Source organism: Lissotriton helveticus, chromosome 3_1 (assembly GCF_964261635.1).
Source record: "Lissotriton helveticus chromosome 3_1, aLisHel1.1, whole genome shotgun sequence".
In the NCBI taxonomy this organism is placed as follows: Eukaryota; Metazoa; Chordata; class Amphibia; order Caudata; family Salamandridae; genus Lissotriton; species Lissotriton helveticus.
Window position 1 is genome coordinate 288,435,822 of NC_136061.1, and position 17,595 is coordinate 288,453,416.

The 17,595-nt window shown below is 46.8% G+C and overlaps 1 protein-coding gene across 3 annotated transcripts in view; it reads right to left on the reverse strand.

Moving 5' to 3' along the window:
- INTS2 (integrator complex subunit 2) overlaps window positions 1-17,595 on the reverse strand; it is a 280,966-nt gene that overhangs the window by 160,485 nt on the left and 102,886 nt on the right. For all 3 annotated transcript variants that reach the window (XM_078679818.1, XM_078679819.1, XM_078679820.1), the window contains 4 exons: window positions 10,613-10,681; window positions 8,780-8,914; window positions 8,429-8,605; window positions 8,089-8,197 (listed from right to left, as the gene is read on the reverse strand). In XM_078679818.1, the coding sequence (XP_078535944.1) occupies window positions 8,089-8,197; window positions 8,429-8,605; window positions 8,780-8,914; window positions 10,613-10,681 (490 nt within the window). The remainder of the gene's footprint in view (window positions 1-8,088; window positions 8,198-8,428; window positions 8,606-8,779; window positions 8,915-10,612; window positions 10,682-17,595) is intronic.

Genomic DNA, 17,595 nt, shown 5'->3' on the forward strand with positions numbered 1-17,595 from the left:
GGATAAGAAATATGAGTAGAGAGTTCAACACCTATCTTACGATTCCCAAAGATGAATTCACTCCGTACACTCGTTGGAACGTAACCAAATATGGGGTCTACCTGAGTAAGAGCCAGACAGCAAAGAAATCCCGCCCAGTTTGGATAGTACCCAACCGAGGTCACTTATGTTTACAGGGTATCGGCAGGGATCCCAAAGCTCAATTAGGGAAGAGTATATGCGCGGAAACATATGTGTTCGCTTCCCGAACGTCCCCTATATTATTAGCAGCCAAAGGCACGTATTTCGTCTGCCATGACCAAGCTTACACGTGGTTGCCCCCTGACTTCTCAGGTACATGCTTTATCGCATTTCTGCTGCCTCCCACTTACACGGCCAGAGCAGATTACCATCGGACAAGGACAGCTAGAGGTGTCGTGAGTAAAGACGACACCGCGGGTCAGGAATTCGCTGACTTCGCAAAGGGTTTTCTGCCATTTTGGGGGCCTATGGTAAACAGCAGGAATATTCGCCAGTTATCGAGGATAGTTGAATCCGCCGTGACTACAACGGCCGGAGCCCTTGGAAATTTGACGACCGAACTTCAGTCGGATCGACTTATGACCCTTCAGAACCGAGTTGCCCTAGATATCATACTCGCCGATCGTGGTGGTGTGTGTAGAGTGATCCAATCCAGTTGTTGCATTTTCATCCCTGATAACGCTCCGACAGTGTACCAAGCCATCTCTAAACTACACGAAATATCTGATTCCCTCCACGTGGAAAAAGGAGATTGGTCCGTACTAGGGTGGTTCTGGGAACTGATCGCTACATGGGGATGGAGAACACTGATCTTCATTGGGATGATCTTAGCACTTCTGTTTATGTTCTGCCTGTGTATACAGTGCGCTCCTGCACTATGTGGCCTCTGTGCTACGTCATGTGTACGGAAGCCTGTGTCAAGAGAGGAACTGAGCAACAGAATGATGTTACAGCAGCATCTCCACGAATTCCTTCATACAGATTTGGACTCCGATTGATATGATTTATTGCCTTACATAAGGGCAAAAGGAGGGTCTGTGGTTCTGAAAATCTGGACCCTGTTGTCATCCCGATATCAAGGTCCAATACCCGTGTCACAAAATATCAACGTACCATGACGAATTTGGTGTCAGCGAACCGATAATGATTAGGGCATCATTCCCATGCATTTGCGTCATAAATCGAGGGTCGCCAATACCCCCAAATCGTAGTTTCCGTCCCTACCCCTTAGACTCCATTTTGTGAACGGCATCCATCTTACGTCTTGCCCTCATGATAAGTCAATTAAAGGTCGAGCTTGATCTAAAAGGGCACGTCCTCCTTCCCTGACTTCCCCCTGACCTGTCCCAACTGACTCCATTGCCTTTAGCCAAACCTGTTTGGGCAGCCCCTCGCCCAGTGGCCAATTCCTCAAACCATTCACTACATACAAACCATGCTTTCTACAAACACACACCTGTCCTGTTCCCCGTTTATGGCCAGTTTTATCACTAGGAGGTGCCTTCCTTTATTGGGGTTTCATCGATATCTGATGGGAGTTCCGGGCTTGGCAGAGTAATCTATCACACATTGGACATCTAAAATACGGGCTTGCCTACATGACTTCGCTCTTTCGTATTATTGTAGAAATGTGTATAGCCATATCATAAACTCAAGAATTCTTGCTTGCAGCTATTTCTGTATATAAGGAGAAGGCTGGTTCTGTAAAAACGAACAGTCTCCTGAGAACACATGACCCGTGTTCGTCGTGCTTCTAGGACACCTGTTACTTGGTAGCTATCAATAAAACTCTATCTTTGACTCGACTAGAAGACTCCGTGTTTCTGTGGTCCGGAACAGGGAGAACTCAGAGGTCTTCGGGTGTTATCCCCTGGCACCAAACGGGTTCCTAAAAACCCGTTACCTCAGCCCTTCTAGGAAGGCTTTAATGGCAGGCACTCTGAAAACGGAGAGATGCTGCCTGTTTTGGAGATAAGCCGCTATGGCGGATAAGTGTATCCGAATGGAAGCATTTGCAAGATTGCATTTGTAAAGATGCAACAAATAACATATGATGTTGGGAATGGACGCATCAAGCGGGTTGATGTGGCGTTCAGTACAGTAAATGACAAACCGCTTCCATTTTGCTGCATAGCAGGCTCTAGTGGTGGGCTTTCTCGCCTCCCGAATGATATCCATGCATTCAGGAGGCAAGTCAAGGTAGCCAAACTCTAAGACCTCAGGAGCCAGATCGCTAGATTGAGCTGTTGCGGATCTGGATGCTGAATGTCGCCATGGTTCTGCGTCAAAAGCCTGGGTGTGAGGTGCAGCCGGTGATGCGGTACCACGGAGAGTTCTAGAAACGTGGTGTACCATGGCTGGCGTGCTCACGTTGGAGCAACCAGGATGAGTGTCATCGAGTGTTGCATCAGCTTTCTTGCCACCAGCGGTATGAGAGGTGCTGGGGGAAAAGGGTACGCAAATCTGCCTAACCAGTTCATCCATATCGCATTGCCCTGCGACTGTGGGTGAGGGAACCTGGCGGCAAAGCTTTGGCATTTTGAGTTTTCCCACGTGGCGAACAGGTCTATCTCTGGATGACCCCACTGCTGGAAGTACGGGTGGAGTACTGATGGATGTATCTCCCACTCGTGCATTTGGTGGCTGTACCTGCTGAGCAGGTCCGCCATCTGATTGTCCGTGCCCGGGAGGTGTTCTGCCATGAGGAAGATGTTCCTCTGAATGGCCCACTTCCACATGCTCTGAGCCAGATGAGACAACTGTGGAGAGTGTGTACCTCCCTGCTTTTGGATGTAGTACATGGCCGTCATGTTGTCCGTCCGGATCAACACGACCTTGTTGCACAGATGTACTTTGAATGCCTTCAGCGCCATGAAGATTGCCATCAGTTCTAGGTAGTTGATGTGCATCTTCCTTTGCTGCGTTGTCCATAGTCCCTGCACCGTGTAGTGGAGTACATGAGCTCCCCATCCCTGGAGAGATGCGTCCGTCGTCAGGATAATCTGTGACACAGGCTCCTGGAATGGTCGGCCCTTGCAAAGGTTGTGTGGATTCCACCAATGCAGAGAGTTGTATGCCCGACCGGTCACCAACACTAGGTCTTTTAACTGTCCCTGAGCCTGAGTCCACTGATGCGCCAAGCATTCTTGGAGCGGACGCATATGTAACCTCGCGTGCAGGACTATGAAGATGCAGGAGGCCATCATGCCTATCAACTGCATGAACACTCTCGCAGGAAGCGAGTGTTGCGGTCTGAACTTTTGGATTAGCGACTGGATGTTGTTGATCCTCACTGAAGTTGGCTGAGCCGTGGCCGCCAGGGTATCTATCGTCACGCCCAGATACTGCCGCACTTGGGCCGGCTGAAGGTGCGACTTTGGATAGTTTAGGGACCGTGAAGAAGGTGAATGGTGTGGGACATGTCGGCGGCGCACTGCTGGGCCGACTTTGCCTGAACCAGCCAGTCATCCAGATAAGGGTAGACATGTACGTTCTGTCTCCTGAGGTGCGCCGCCACTGTCGCCAGACATTTGGTGAACACTCTGGGGGCCGTGGTCACTCCGAAAGGAAGGACCTTGAATTGATAATGCAGATTCTGAATGGTGAATCTGAGGTATTTCTTGTGTGATGGATAGAGTGGAATGTGGAAGTAAGCATCCTTGAGGTCCAAGGTTGCGAGGAAGTCTCCCTGATTGAGTAGCGGAAGAACTTGCTGCAGCGTTAACATGTGGAAGTGTTCTGAGAGAATGTACTGGTTTAGGGGCCTGAGGTCCAGAATAGGCCTGAGGGACCCGTCCTTCTTCGGGATTAAGAAGTACAGGGAGTACACTCCTGTGCCTTCTTCCTCCACTGGCACGAGCTCTATAGCGCCTTTTTGCAGCATGACAAGAACCTCCTGCTGCAATAAGTGCAAATGCTCTGTGGACATAGGACGGTGTTTTGGTGGTATGTTGGGTGGAGTGGATGTGAGCTCCAAACAATAACCGAACTGGATAAGTTTCCTGACCCACCTGTCTGTGGTGATGGATTTCCAGACTGGCAGGAACTGCTGGAGTCTCCCCCCGACAGGTGTGGAATGGTCGGGGGGGAGTGACAGGGCGTCACTGTTTGTTGGAGGCGGAGGAACGGGAGTTGTTGTTGCCCCTGCCTCTGCCCTTGGTGCTGTTGCCCCGATAACCTCCTCTACTTTGCTTGGGGTAAGAGGATTGCGCCCAACTTTTATTGAATTGTGTTTGCTGGGACATCTGGCCTCTGGAAACACCTCTATTGCCTGAGCGACGACAAGTGCTCCCCCTAAACTGTTGGGACTGGAGAGCTCCCATGGACTTAGCAGTCTCGGTATCCTTCTTTATTTTTTCCAAGGTGGTATCCACCTCAGGACCAAATAATCTGTCAGGGTTTACCGGCTGGTTGAGGATGGTAGTTTGGATCTCAGGCTTAAACCCGGAGATTCTGAGCCATGCCTGACGTCTCAACAGCACACTGGTGTTAATTGCCCTGGCTGCAGTGTCCGCAACGTCTAGTGCACACTTAATTGAAGCGTTGGAGATGAGCTTCCCTTCCTGGATAAGCATCTCCGCTGCCTCTTTATATTGGTCTGGGAGATGTTGCAACAGGGTCTCTAGTGTGTCGTAGTGTGCCCTGTCGTACCGAGCCAAGAGTGCCTGCGTGTTAGAGATACGCCAGATATTGGCCACCTGAGCTGCTACTCTTTTTCCTGATGCCTCCAGCACTTTGGATTCTTTGTCCGGGGGAGGAGCTTCACCAGTGGTCTGCGAATTCGCCCTTTTGCGGGCATTAGAAACGACCAGGGAGTCCAATGGCAACTGGCCCCTGATGTAGGTTGGATCGCCAGGTGTCGGTCGGTATTTTTTTTCAATTCTAGGGTTGACTACCCTTGACCGCATGGGTTCCTTAAAGATGTCCGCAGCATGTTTCAGGACCCCCTTTAGCATCGGGAGAGTCTTCACAGTCTTTTCAGCTGTTGAAAAAGTGTCAAAGAGGAAGTCCACCTCCACAGGGTCAGCATGCAGCTCAACGTCGTGGTTTTTTGCCGCCCTCTCGATCAAGGCATTGAATGCCGCAGAATCCTCAGTGGGAGAGGTCTTGACGTTGTAGACCTGAGGGTCAAGGGCGGGTTGCTGATCCCCTTGGTCTCCTGCCTCCACCCATGAGTCCTGTTGTTCATCAGGATCTGTGTTGGCAGGAAAGTTGTATTCCTCGTCCTCATCCCCAGCATCCTCAACATCCGAATAAGTTGGTGAGGGTGTGACAACACTTTGAGTCCGAGGAGCCAGTGGTTCGACCAAGACTGGTGAATCCGAAGCAGGCTTTTTGCGCTTTAGAGGAATTGTGTATGACTCCAAAGGCGTTGTCGCTGTAATTTTCCGTTTGTAAAGCGTAAGCTTCCCGGTGTCGGCATCGATGAAACGCTCCGACTGCTCCTCTACCAATGGTGGTCGATGCTTCAGGCCCCCAGCCGGGTGAGTAGGCTTCGACCCCGCAGAACCCTGCAAGTTCGCTGCGGGCACCGACCGTGGTGCGAAGGCCTTCGGTGCCACCTTCGGCGGCAACGTGAAGAGAATTGGCGTTGATGACTGTGACGTGGGGACTGACTGCTTCGGTGCGGAAGGTGTCTTGGGGTCTTCCGCCGAAGCCTTGTCCCTGATACGTTTCAGGGAGTCTGAGACCTGCTTCGTAAAGGAAGCGGGCGGCTTCGTTGACACGACAGACGATCTCGGTCCACCAACGTGTGAAGACTCTAGCGTCGATGACTTGGGCTGTTCCGGCCGAGGCTTTATCGGGTCGGCGGCCTGGGTAACAGTTTTTGGGGCCCCAGTCTTCGGCTCGACGCCCTTCTTGGACTTCGGCTCGACGCCTTTACTTGGCTCTGGCTCGACGCCAGTCTTGGACTTCGGCTCGAAGCCCTTGCTTGACTCTGGCTCGACGCCCTTCTTGGACTTCTGCTCGACGCCCTTGGTCAACTTTGGCTGGACGCTCTTGCCCGACTTCACCGGGTCGACAGCTTCCTTCGGCCTGGGTTGTCCCAACACCTCAAAAGACGAGGGTGTCGACAGGGGAGCAGACGCCTTCGGTTTCGATGGCGTTTCAACCACTTTCGGTTTCGTTTTCGACAATGGCGGCTCCGCCGAAGTGTCCGTAGCCGGGCCTGGAGGCGGGGCCGTGGATCCTGGTAGAAGGTCTTGGGTAAGGCCGAGTGGTGATCCCTCGACCTGAGCCTTTGTAATTGTTCGAACGGGGCATAGCTCTTCCTCTGAGCTATCTTCCATGGCCCCATAGGCCTCATTGTCGTCTCCTACCTCGTCGACGACTTCTTCTAAGTGTAGGCCTTCGACATCCACCTGATAGTCGTAGTCTATTTCCTCCGCTGGAGGTGAAATCTGCAGCTGAACTTCGTGTTCGTCTGCTTCCTCGCTGTCGAAGATGTCCACCGGTGCCGGGGCCGACTGCCGGGCCTCCACGCGCGCCACGCGCCGAAGCCGAATCGTCTTCTTTGAACGAAACCGTGAACTAGCCATACAGTTGGCTTCATCGTGGTCCGGAGACAGGCCCTTGTTGCACACCGGGTGGACGTCGATGTGTGGGTACTTCGATCCGCACACGGGACACTTCTTGAACGGGCTCCGTTCCATGTTGCGTGGTCGAAGGTCTTTCTGCGTTGACTGGGCCTCGATCACCGAAGAGTCACGCGACGCCCTGGATGTCCAACTCGGGAAGCGAGTCTGAACAGAACTGGGCACCGAACGCAAACAATACCGACGGTACGAAAAAGGCCTTATGGCCTCGAAAAAGTTTATGTCGATTCCGAACTGGAGATAACGAAAGTACATCCGAACCCAATGGCGGAAAAAAAACAATCTGAGGATGGAGTCGATACCCATGCGCACTGTAGTCCAGGGGAGGAGCCACCTATCTCGTGATACTTCGAAGACTCTTCCAGGACAACAATGTGCAATCATCCGGACCCAACACTAGGCGGCGATCTATGCTATAGATATGAATTCAGCAGCCCACATGCCTCGAACCTTCTGGGATTAGGCTTCCTGGACTGAGGAGAAGTAAAATCAGTCCAACGCAAGGTTGCCTCCGAGTTGTCTTAATGATCTTCTCAGAATGCACTTAAGCAGGAGGAGAGATGTGAGGCATTAGATCAGAAGTGTTCAGTATCAAACGTCTTTTGATGCCCACCATCATCTCCACTTTGAAGGGTGCCTTAATTCATCCTGGCAACATGTGCATTGAAGTCAAGGCAAATCTTATCAGTTTCAAAAGTATCTTCGAAGAGGGTAGTTAATGCCGAATGTGGATAAGCCAAATATTGCCATATCGATTGAAATCAAAAGTATGAATGAAGAAACCCTTAGTTCCTTGACAGGATGTAGAACTACAGGCATGTGTCTTTTTTATGTTTATATTTCTTATAATTCCAGGAAGTTGATGGTGTCTCAGGACTCCAACAAAAGAGGTTACTCAGAGCAAAAAATATCCAAGAGCAAAAAACATATCTAAGTAGTAAAAAGCCAACATTCCCCAAAGGAAGGGCCAACAATTATATGTCTCTTTATTCTGAGAACTAGTGCAAGTGCATAAAAATATAACCTTACGACTGGAATGGTGTAGGGCATTGTGGAAGGTGGGCAGATGGCCTGAAAGGGAAGAATACAGAGTGCAGTCTTTGCATATTTTCTGGCATACATTTAAGTGTTCCAATATCATGCTACTTCTGTGAGAACATCAAAATGGTTATGAGTTTAGAATGATTCCAGATCAATACTTTAAAAAAACCATGGATAGAAACTAAAACTTGGGAACAACTTTGTAGCAAATTCTCAATGAAGTGCAGTTTGACTTGAATGTGAATAGAAAACAACATTTATTTACATCAACTATATTGGAGCTATAAAATACGGATGCAGACAGACTTTTATTTTAATTGTCAGATTTTGAATAACTTAAGAATCTGTCATGCCTGCTGGGTTTAGCTTTTCCAACATGAGCTACCAATAGTTTGGGGGGAAAAATCAAGATCCTAAACATTATACATACCGAGCGCTTTTGTGTTTGTTAGCAGAGCCTCTTCATAAGACAGGACATAGTAAAGCACAAGGAGCTGAGCCGTAATACTGTAACGTGGTGTGAGACGGGCATTTTCAGCCTAAACAAAACAAATACATTTGGAAATCAAATATGATCAAGGTCCAGATTAGACAACAGCTTTGAAAACACTAAAGGGCGCTGTGGAAAACGAAGTAAACAAACTAAAACGAGCAACGAAATTGTCCACTGGTGCCCTTTAGGTCATCATTTACACATATCATCCTGCCCAGGAAAATGCACTTTTGTATCACAGTTTGAAAATGTATAAATTATGACTAAATCATCTTACCCCAGAGAGTTCTTGAAAAACGTTCCGAATCTCCTGTTCTGTGATTGGCTGATTAGTAGCCTCAGGACTTGATTTTGATGCAGGTGTGAGCACAGAATTGATGTAAACCTCTATAAGAGGCAGCAACTGGGGATGAAGAGGCGTCATGGTTTCACACATCTGTCTATATATCCAGTCCTGGAAAATAAATACAGGTTTTTGATATGGCAGACAGCAAAACACAATTTTACAACCAATGAATATGCTTTTCTGATTTCAAGAAATATTTAATTTAATCAGTATGTGACTGGCTCAGCACGCAATTCACTATCTATATGTATTAGAAGAGATTCATTTAAAGGATTCTCTTACCTTAATGGAAACTTTGTGCTTCGTAAACGATCGGCTTCTTAGCAGCTGATAAATGCAGTGAATAGGTAGAAAGCCTGTAATGTTTGCGCTTAAGTTACTTGTTACTGGGACTCTCACCGCATGGGCTGTAACTACCTAAAATGAAAATAATCATATCCTAAATTTTTAATATACCTAAAACACACACCCCTACATGCAGATTTTAGTGGGACCAGTTTGGGATCTGATCTGACCATTTCATTAACATTGACATTGTTGGCCAAAGGGTAGACTGCTCTTCTTCATCAGATACAATGAAAGCTGACCCCACCGCAACCCTATCCCTACTAGACTAAATCACAAACTTACAATTCTACTCACAGCAATGTAGCATAAACCCTGCACAAAAAGATCTAAAAGCTACTCAGTTTTAATTCCCGATATATGTTCCAATGCATGGATGCTTGGCAAATGGTCGGACCCCATCTGAGGTGGTTCACCAAGCCCAAAAAAATAGCATGGAATGCATCACAGTGCAATTATAGGTGGTGATGGTAATTCAATCATTCCATGCATCACATATTAGTTTCGGTCTTCACGGATATATGCCAAAACGGGGGAAACAGACAGCGATATTAATAACAAACTGGCATTTTACTTGGCAGATACTGTAAACAGTTAATTTGGTCATACCCAGGCTTCTCCTAAACAAATGGGTAGCATATTTTAGGGTGATAAAGTTTAAGGACATAAGGCCTGATGTATAAAATGGTTTAGTGTTTGCAAACCCTGCAATTCACTAAATTTCTACATTTGCAAGTGTTAGAAATTTTTGTATTATGTATGAAACCAATTTTAGGAGTTGATAACGTTTTACCTAAAACTGATGGGAGGGGTGTGTTGTGGGCATTCCTTTCAAATACCGAATCGCTATGAGATGCATCAATGGTTTGGAACCAGAATTACAGTTGCAAACTATTGAAAAGCTGCAGACTCCCAAGATGTGGTGGTAGCTTATTCATAAAAAAGAAAGTGTCAGGAGGGGACCCTTTGTAGGGAGCAGGCAGTGTACCAGGGGACCACTGCCAACTCTCAGAAAAACGTTAAAAAAAATAACATTAAAAAAGTTACCTTTTTTTCCTAAAGCAATCCAGGTTCCTTTAAAGAAAATGTCGTTACTTTAAAAAAAAAAAATTTTTTTTAAATGCAATCCAGACATGGTTGTCTACAGACACCTGCAGGCCACAATCGCTGTGATTGCATTCAATCAGTGTGAGTCACAACTTTCAGCAAATCAAATTAATATTAATTCTGCATGTTAGGATTGCAACCCATTCAGACTACATTTTATGAACCAATCTATTAGTACATCAGTCAGTTCGCAAAATTCTAAACTGGTGGAGGAAATACAGCCTACAAATTGCAACCACTTTTTCGATCAATATAACTATGCATCCAGCCTCTGCAGAATTAGGATCAAACTGTTTTACTATAATATTAAGAAAGTCTGTACTTCCAGTAAAGAGGGTTTCAATCATAACTCATGCTTATCGCATAATCAAACTGTGTGGCAGTGATTTAATGCTGTAGATGTACAGAGCAACTTATTAGATTGCAAGAGGATGAGGTTGATAGAAGCTTGTTACTTAAGGAGTAAGTCACTTATGTTTTGAGTAAGATACAACCATTCAGGAATGCAATTGTAAATAGGATACAATAGATTGAAGTCACCTATTGTGTATTAGTTTGCTACTGTAGCTGTGATTTCAATCAGACAACATTCCTATCTGTTGTCAAATACTACAATTCTATCACGCTCCTTCATATGTCTAAAAGGGACTTCATTAGTTTTACCTGTTCTGTAAAGATCTCCTGTGTGAAGATTGTCTTCATTCTGCTGAGCGAACTTGGCTTAATAACAATCTGCAAGACAATACAATTCATACAGCAATTCATCTGTTTACATTACTTTTGAATGAGTGGACACCAAGCATCAACTCAAGACATCCGACCAGAAATTAATTGCACAGAGATGAAATGGACATAGCGCTTCCAAACAAAGGATGGAAATGGGTGTCTGTAGACTGCCGATTTGCATGATCCCACATTTTTAACAAAAAACTCAATGGTCCTAATACGAATGTCATGTAGGAAACCGGGTTTTTGTTGCAGTAGTTCCAACACCATTCGCCTAGCATTTGATGGAACTTTGACTGACGTTTACTGGGTTCCTGCTAACCAGGTCCCTAGTGACAGAGTTCTTTCCCCAAAACAAGTTTGCTGGTTAACTGATCCCCAATTGACCAGACCTTTAGCACCTCTGCAAGCCCCTAGTAAGTGGTACCCCTGGTACCTAGGCGCATAGGCACTAAAGAGGGTCCCTAAGATTTGCAGCATATATTGTGCCACTCTAAGAGACCCAGCATGCTGACTGCCACTGCAGGCTGAGTGACAAGGTGCTCTAAAAAGTTTAAACACGCCATGGCACACCAGGCCTCCAAAAATCCACTCACAATTTCGAATTAGATTTTATCAGGTTGAGCTATTTTTAGCATTTACTCGTCCGTGCTGGCGAGTTATCTTAAACCGGAAGGAACAGGTGTTCTGTTCATTCAGAAAGTTAATGAGCAATAAAGACTTCTTTAAATCTTGTTTTTGTCTTGACCCATTTGCTGCCTGTTCAAGGACAGAGGTCAAATGTCAAGTGTTGCTTATCTGTTCCTGGAAAATGTTTTTTACTTGTCTTTCTCTTTTGAAGTTAGTGCTTTTTGTCAAATGAGTTATCGACAATAATTGTGAAACAAAAGGCTGTAAACTGTCCAATTTTTTTATAACAACATTTAAACAGCATGTAAATTAATAGTACAATTATTTTAAAATATCTCGGGAATTATGAAAGAACTTTCTTGTAATTCAGAAATGTGATGCAAACAAGGATTCACATAGGAGTAAAACAAAAGAGAACACTTTATTTGCGGATGTGCAAATGACAAATATTTGCAAAAACTTGATTACCAGACACTGTACACTATATAGTTTTAAAACCACATGTCAGTGAGAAACTCTGTGGGCATTTTAATGTAAAATCTGTTGATTACAAATGACAGTGTGCTGCTACTTTATGCTTTAGTTATGTATTTATTAAAAGTGACAGTTTTCAAACCTCAATTGAGAAACATTCCTACCTCCGCGCTGATGACAATGCGGTTAATCAACTGAGGCAAAGTCAGCGGTTATGTGTATACTATATGTGGCTATATTTGTATTATATATGGAGCAAATGTTTAGTCTAGTAAACCAAACAAGATTTGTCTGTGGAGCAGACATGCTGAACTCCTGTATTTTAAGGGGTTCTCATATATGATAAAGAAGAAAATGGCATCTCAGTAAATTAATATACTTTTCAAGGATCCCATAATTTGAAAACATTTTATGGGTCAAAAGCATTATAATTTGGTTGAATAGATTATTTAAGTTACTAGACCTGCATGCGCTATATTGCCAGAAAAACCCCATCGGCCCCCTGGTACTCTGAACGACTCAGAGGGCTGCGGCAGATGTGCAGACAAAAAGAGAGGGCCTGGCTTGCTATGCCCAACGATTTGAAGAAATCACAGCACAAATTGGCGCTCAAGGAGTACAAAAAAGCAATAACAGATGAAAAAAGGAACTATTTTAATAAGATCACGGTCGGGCTGAGATCAGCTAGGGAGCTCTTTAAAACCATAAAGTCCCTGTCGGTCCCTAAGTTAGCTAACTCTGTGATTGAATCACAGATGCTATGTAATAATATTGCGGACTTCTTCTCGACCAAAATAGCTGATATTCACTCTTCATTGGATATCCTTAACCAAAAATTGAATAGTGAAGCCGACCTCCATGCCCCTACATCTCACCCCGATGATACAAACACAGTCGGGGTTTCCAGACCCACTCCTCTTTTTCCGAAATTTCCTGCGCTGTCCTGGGAGGAATTAAACTGCATCCTTGATGCCATTAAATCCTGCTCTCCTCTGGACCCCTGCCCTTTGAAAATTTTAAAGGCCTGTAGAGGTATCCTATTACCGTCCCTTCTTGACATCTTAAATAGTGCCATCACGGAGGGAATTTTCCCCCAAGTGTGGAAAATTGCTGTGGTTAAACCACTTCTTAAGAAGGCGTCTCTGAACCCTGAGGTGCTAAAAAACTTCCGGCCGATTTCACTATTACCAGCACCGGCAAAAATTCTGGAAGCTCACTTAAATTGGCACCTGACAGCATGGATTCCGTGCGTCCCTTAGTACGGAGACTGCCCTCACGGTGGTAGTAAATAATATCAGATCTGAGGTGGACAAGGGCCAGACCACTTTGTTGGTCTTGCTAGATCTAACAGTGGCCTTCGATACCCTGTCTCCCTCTATCTTGGTGGATAGATTGAGGGGGATAGGGGTAGCGGGCAGCGCCCTGAACCTTCTGTCCTCTTTTCTGCACCAGAGACAGCAAAAATGAAATTGGGCGATTTTATGTCCCCCACTATGGCAGTGCAATGTGGAGTCCCACAGGGCTCGGCACTTAGCCCGGTTCTGTTTAATGTATATGTGACCCCCCTAGCCAAAAAAAGAGATTTTGGCTATCAGGTGTTATCTTATGCTGATGACACGCAGATCATTGTCTCGACAAACCAGTCAGGGCAAGACTGTGCTGCAAAATTTAAGACCTGCATGGAATCGGTATCATCATGGATAAGGAATTTTCTTAAGCTCAATGGTGAGAAAACAGAGGTGCTGGTAATTGGTAGGAACCAAGATCTGTGGAATGAGGAGTGGTGGCCCGTCGCTTTGGGCGAATGCCCTCGCCCGGCCAAATTCGTTAAGAATTTAGGCGTTTTTATAGATCCTACCTTGTCAATAGAACGGTTGGCACCTGCTGTACCATCATTCGAACCTTGAACAAGATAGCTCCTTTCTTATCTCCTGAGGCGCGCAAACAATCTACTGTCGCCCTGGTTTTATCCAGGATCGACTATTGCAACGCTCTCTACTGCGGGATAAATCAGAAGGAGATCCAAAAATTACAGGTAATTCAAAATGCCGCTGCTAGATTAGTTTTAAATCTGCCGAGGCGATCATCAGCGACGGCGGCAAGAAGGGAACTGCACTGGCTGCCGATTCAGGCGAGAATCTCATTTAAGATCCTTTGCTTCGCCCACAGTGTGTTCTTTGGATCAGGGCCAGAAGGGGTCAAATCCTTACTGAAATCTTATACTCCCAGCAGATCCCTTCGATCTGCCTCGAAAAACCTGCTTATAGTTCCGAGGGTAAATAAGGCGAGATGGGACGGTAGAGCCTTTTCCCTGCTCGCTCCAAAACTATGGAACTCGCTTCCGCCCGAAATTGCTAGACAGCCGTCCTTGTCAATCTTTCGTAAACCTATAAAAACGTGGCTGTTCACCCTTTCCTATTAGCCTCGATTTACCCAGTCTTTCCACTCTTATGTTCTGCTAGTGGTTATGTTTTATGTTGTTTCCATCTGGTAGCGCCTTGATGCCCTTTGGGGTTAAGTTATTCCAGCGCTTTATAAATACTGTATTATTATTATTATTATTATGTGCTGGACACTGGTAAAAACTAGTTCCCTAACTACGTGATGGATTCACTGAAACCAAAGTTGCTTGGTATCAAACATCTTTTATTAAATCAACACTGATTCCAATGATGGATTTATTTATTAATACATGCACACAGTCGGCACCTTAGAGGTGCCCCTGAACACCTACCAACTGCTAGTGTGTTGGCTGACTGGTCCTGACCAGCTTGCCACCACAGATGAATTTCTGACCCTCAGGTGTGAGAGACACGCTTTCAGGAGGTCAGGAACAAAGCCTGCTTTGGCAGAGGCTGTTTTACACCCCTCCAGCAGGATGACCCGTAAATTAGCATTCCAAGGCAGGGAGCTTCAAAGAGCCCACCACCTTTGGTATGCAAATCTGGCTTCCCTCAGAGGTGAGGGGATGACAACCCTCTTGACCAAGGCCGATTTGGCACCTGGACAGGCGAGAAAATTAGTAGTTAGAGTTGCATATTCGCAGTCAGGCAAGTTCCAACCCTAAGGTGGACAATCTGATGTGGACACGAAAATTAGAAGGAACTCTTGGACAGGGTTATGCCTACTTCCCCCAGGAAGTGGTCCTATAGGTGGTGTAGTGATGCCAGGAGTAAGTAGCCCATTGGCTACTACCCTACACTCCCCTAATGACCCTAAATCTAGTATTATGGAGAACCCCTGGACCCAAGAAATAGCATCCTGATGACTTAAAAGAAGGAGGACACTGAAGAGCCAGAAAAGCAAGAACAGAGGAGAAGCAACTGACTTGGCACCAACCCTGCAGGCCTGCCTGCTGTCCCTGGCAATTGCGCCAAAGACGACTCGTCCTGCAACTGATGAGCCTCCAAAAGCCTGGGAGGACTGCCAGCCCTACAGCCAAGACCCAGGAACTCCTGTGGAGTAGCAGAGCTGCTCCCCTACATCTTGCAGGCAACCCCAGAAGAACTGCAAGGACTCAGGACCGCCGCACACCCAACACCAAAAGAACCACTGCACCTGTGCCCCTCGCCAAATATCGAAGTGGGCCAATGGTGCCAGCGTAGCCCTCAGACCCTTCAGAGATGAAGCACATCTTGGGTTTGCCAACAGTGGACTCTCCGATGCCACCTTAAGCATCTTTGTGCAGGCCCATTATACCATGAGTGCCTCCAGCCGTGAAAACCCTACGCCTCTGGACACCTCTGAACCCGGCCACCCAGGCCTAAGGAGAAGAGGACCAAAGGTGTCCCTACGTCCCCGTGCATCGTGAGACCGGAGTCCCCTTGTTGGTTCAGCCGGACTGGTCTCCCAATACTAGCTTGCTGCCTCTTTCTGACCAGACTGTTCCCTATTGAAGTGAATGGGACACCCGACGCTGTAACACATCTGCACCCGAACGGCCAGAGCCTCCCAAAGGTGACCTGTTGGTGTGGCCTTGGACCTTGCTCCATACTCACCTTAAGTCCTGGAGAACAGTCCTGCAAGTCGATGTTAAATGCCTGAATGCAGTATATATTTTTCCCCATAGAATAACATTACAGCACCCAATAAATTCAGTGTCAACTTTTGAAAACTGCAAAACTTCATAACTCGAAAAGTACACACCTGATTCCGACTATCGTGGTATCTATATTCATATTAAAGAACGTATTTTTTTTTATAAATTTGTGTCAGATTTCTTTATTGAGTGTGTGTCTCACTTACGGCCTTTGTGGGTACAATAAATGCTTAGCACTACAGTCTGATATGCCCAACTGCTCGCCCACACTACCACAAGAGAGAGCATTTGGAGGGTCATTTGTGTCTCTAATTCCTTTTAGGCTTGCCTGGACTCTTTACACAGTGTACCTCTTTTTGGTCCACTATATAAAGAGCCAGCTTCCTACAACACATTACAAAGAAGATAACTGAAAAATAAAAGCTCAAAAAAAGGAAATAGCCAATGGCACATTACAGACAATTAGCCCATGCAGTTCAGTTAATTACGACATTATCAGGCGACACCCTCCAAAAACCAGTGTATGCTTTTTTACTTACATCAGGGCATAATAAGCAATTAACCCCTCTATTGAATGCAGACTAACTACTGTTGGATGCCTGTATTCTATATCCATGGAAAAGAGAAGAGAAAAATAAAAGAGGGCAGTAGGTATGTTTGCCTAAGTTTGGAGGTCTAGAAAGGGCTTGGCAGGTACGAATAACCTTATGTCCCGATGTAAGTGGACCTTTACTGCTTTTAACACCATCAATGGGAACAATAACTCTTAATAGTATTTATTTAGCTGTGGGGTGGGGGGCATGGCCAGCCAGCCATCATGGCGGGCGGGAGCTGCTAGTGCTCCGTCTGTTTACCCATGTATTATCCTGATAACTCCCTGCTGAGGTGGGCTTTGGGTCCGTAATGAGCGGACCGACTGGGGGCCGCAGCGGGGAGTTGATACAGCCCAGTAAATTTGTACCCGCAGTGTTGAGGAAGGAGCTACAGCCCGGAGGAGCAGAGCGGCGCTGAGGACAAAAGCGCGCGACCTGCAGCGGGAGGTAACGGCCGCCGCTGGGGCCTCAGACGGAGTGGCGAGAACGTCAGGGAAGAATCGCTGACCTGTCCCTGTGCGGCCGAGAGTAAGACGGTGGCTCAGACCTGTCTAGTATCACGCAACAGGTGTGACACTCACGCATTTCAGTGCGGTGTTCCGAATCACCGCACGGAAATACATTGTCACGCATTTTGCCGACTCACAAGCTTGCGCCACCAGCGGTGCCTGTGCACGGCTCCTGCTGCTCCGAGTCCGAGACACGTGCTGCTGCCAGTGCCAGCAGCTGCTCTAGTTTACAAATAGTTAATCTGTTATGATGTAAAGGCTGCTCTCAGCTTGGGGGCTGAGTGAGAGCCAGTGCTAGGCGGCTACAATAAAACAATGCTGGCTCCAGGCTGGCGCTGTCATTTCCTGCCGCGCCACGGCTTAAGTTTGACACGGGACACAGTTGCAATTAATTAGGGGGGCGGGGCCGCCCTCTCAGCACAATGCTGGCTGACACAGCTAGGAACTCACCAGTGGCGCCAAGGTATATTCTCACCCGTCGCGGCATTCACACTGACTTCAGGACTTGACTTGGACAAGTTTAATAGAGGAGGTGCACGGCCACACGTAGCCCGGGCCGGGCGGACTGCAGACAGTGATGTTAGCTGCCTCACATTCCGCGTTTAGAGAGGGCCGACCGCGCGGCCTAATTTTGCAAGAACCTGCCGCGACCGGATACACACCGTGGCCGGAGGG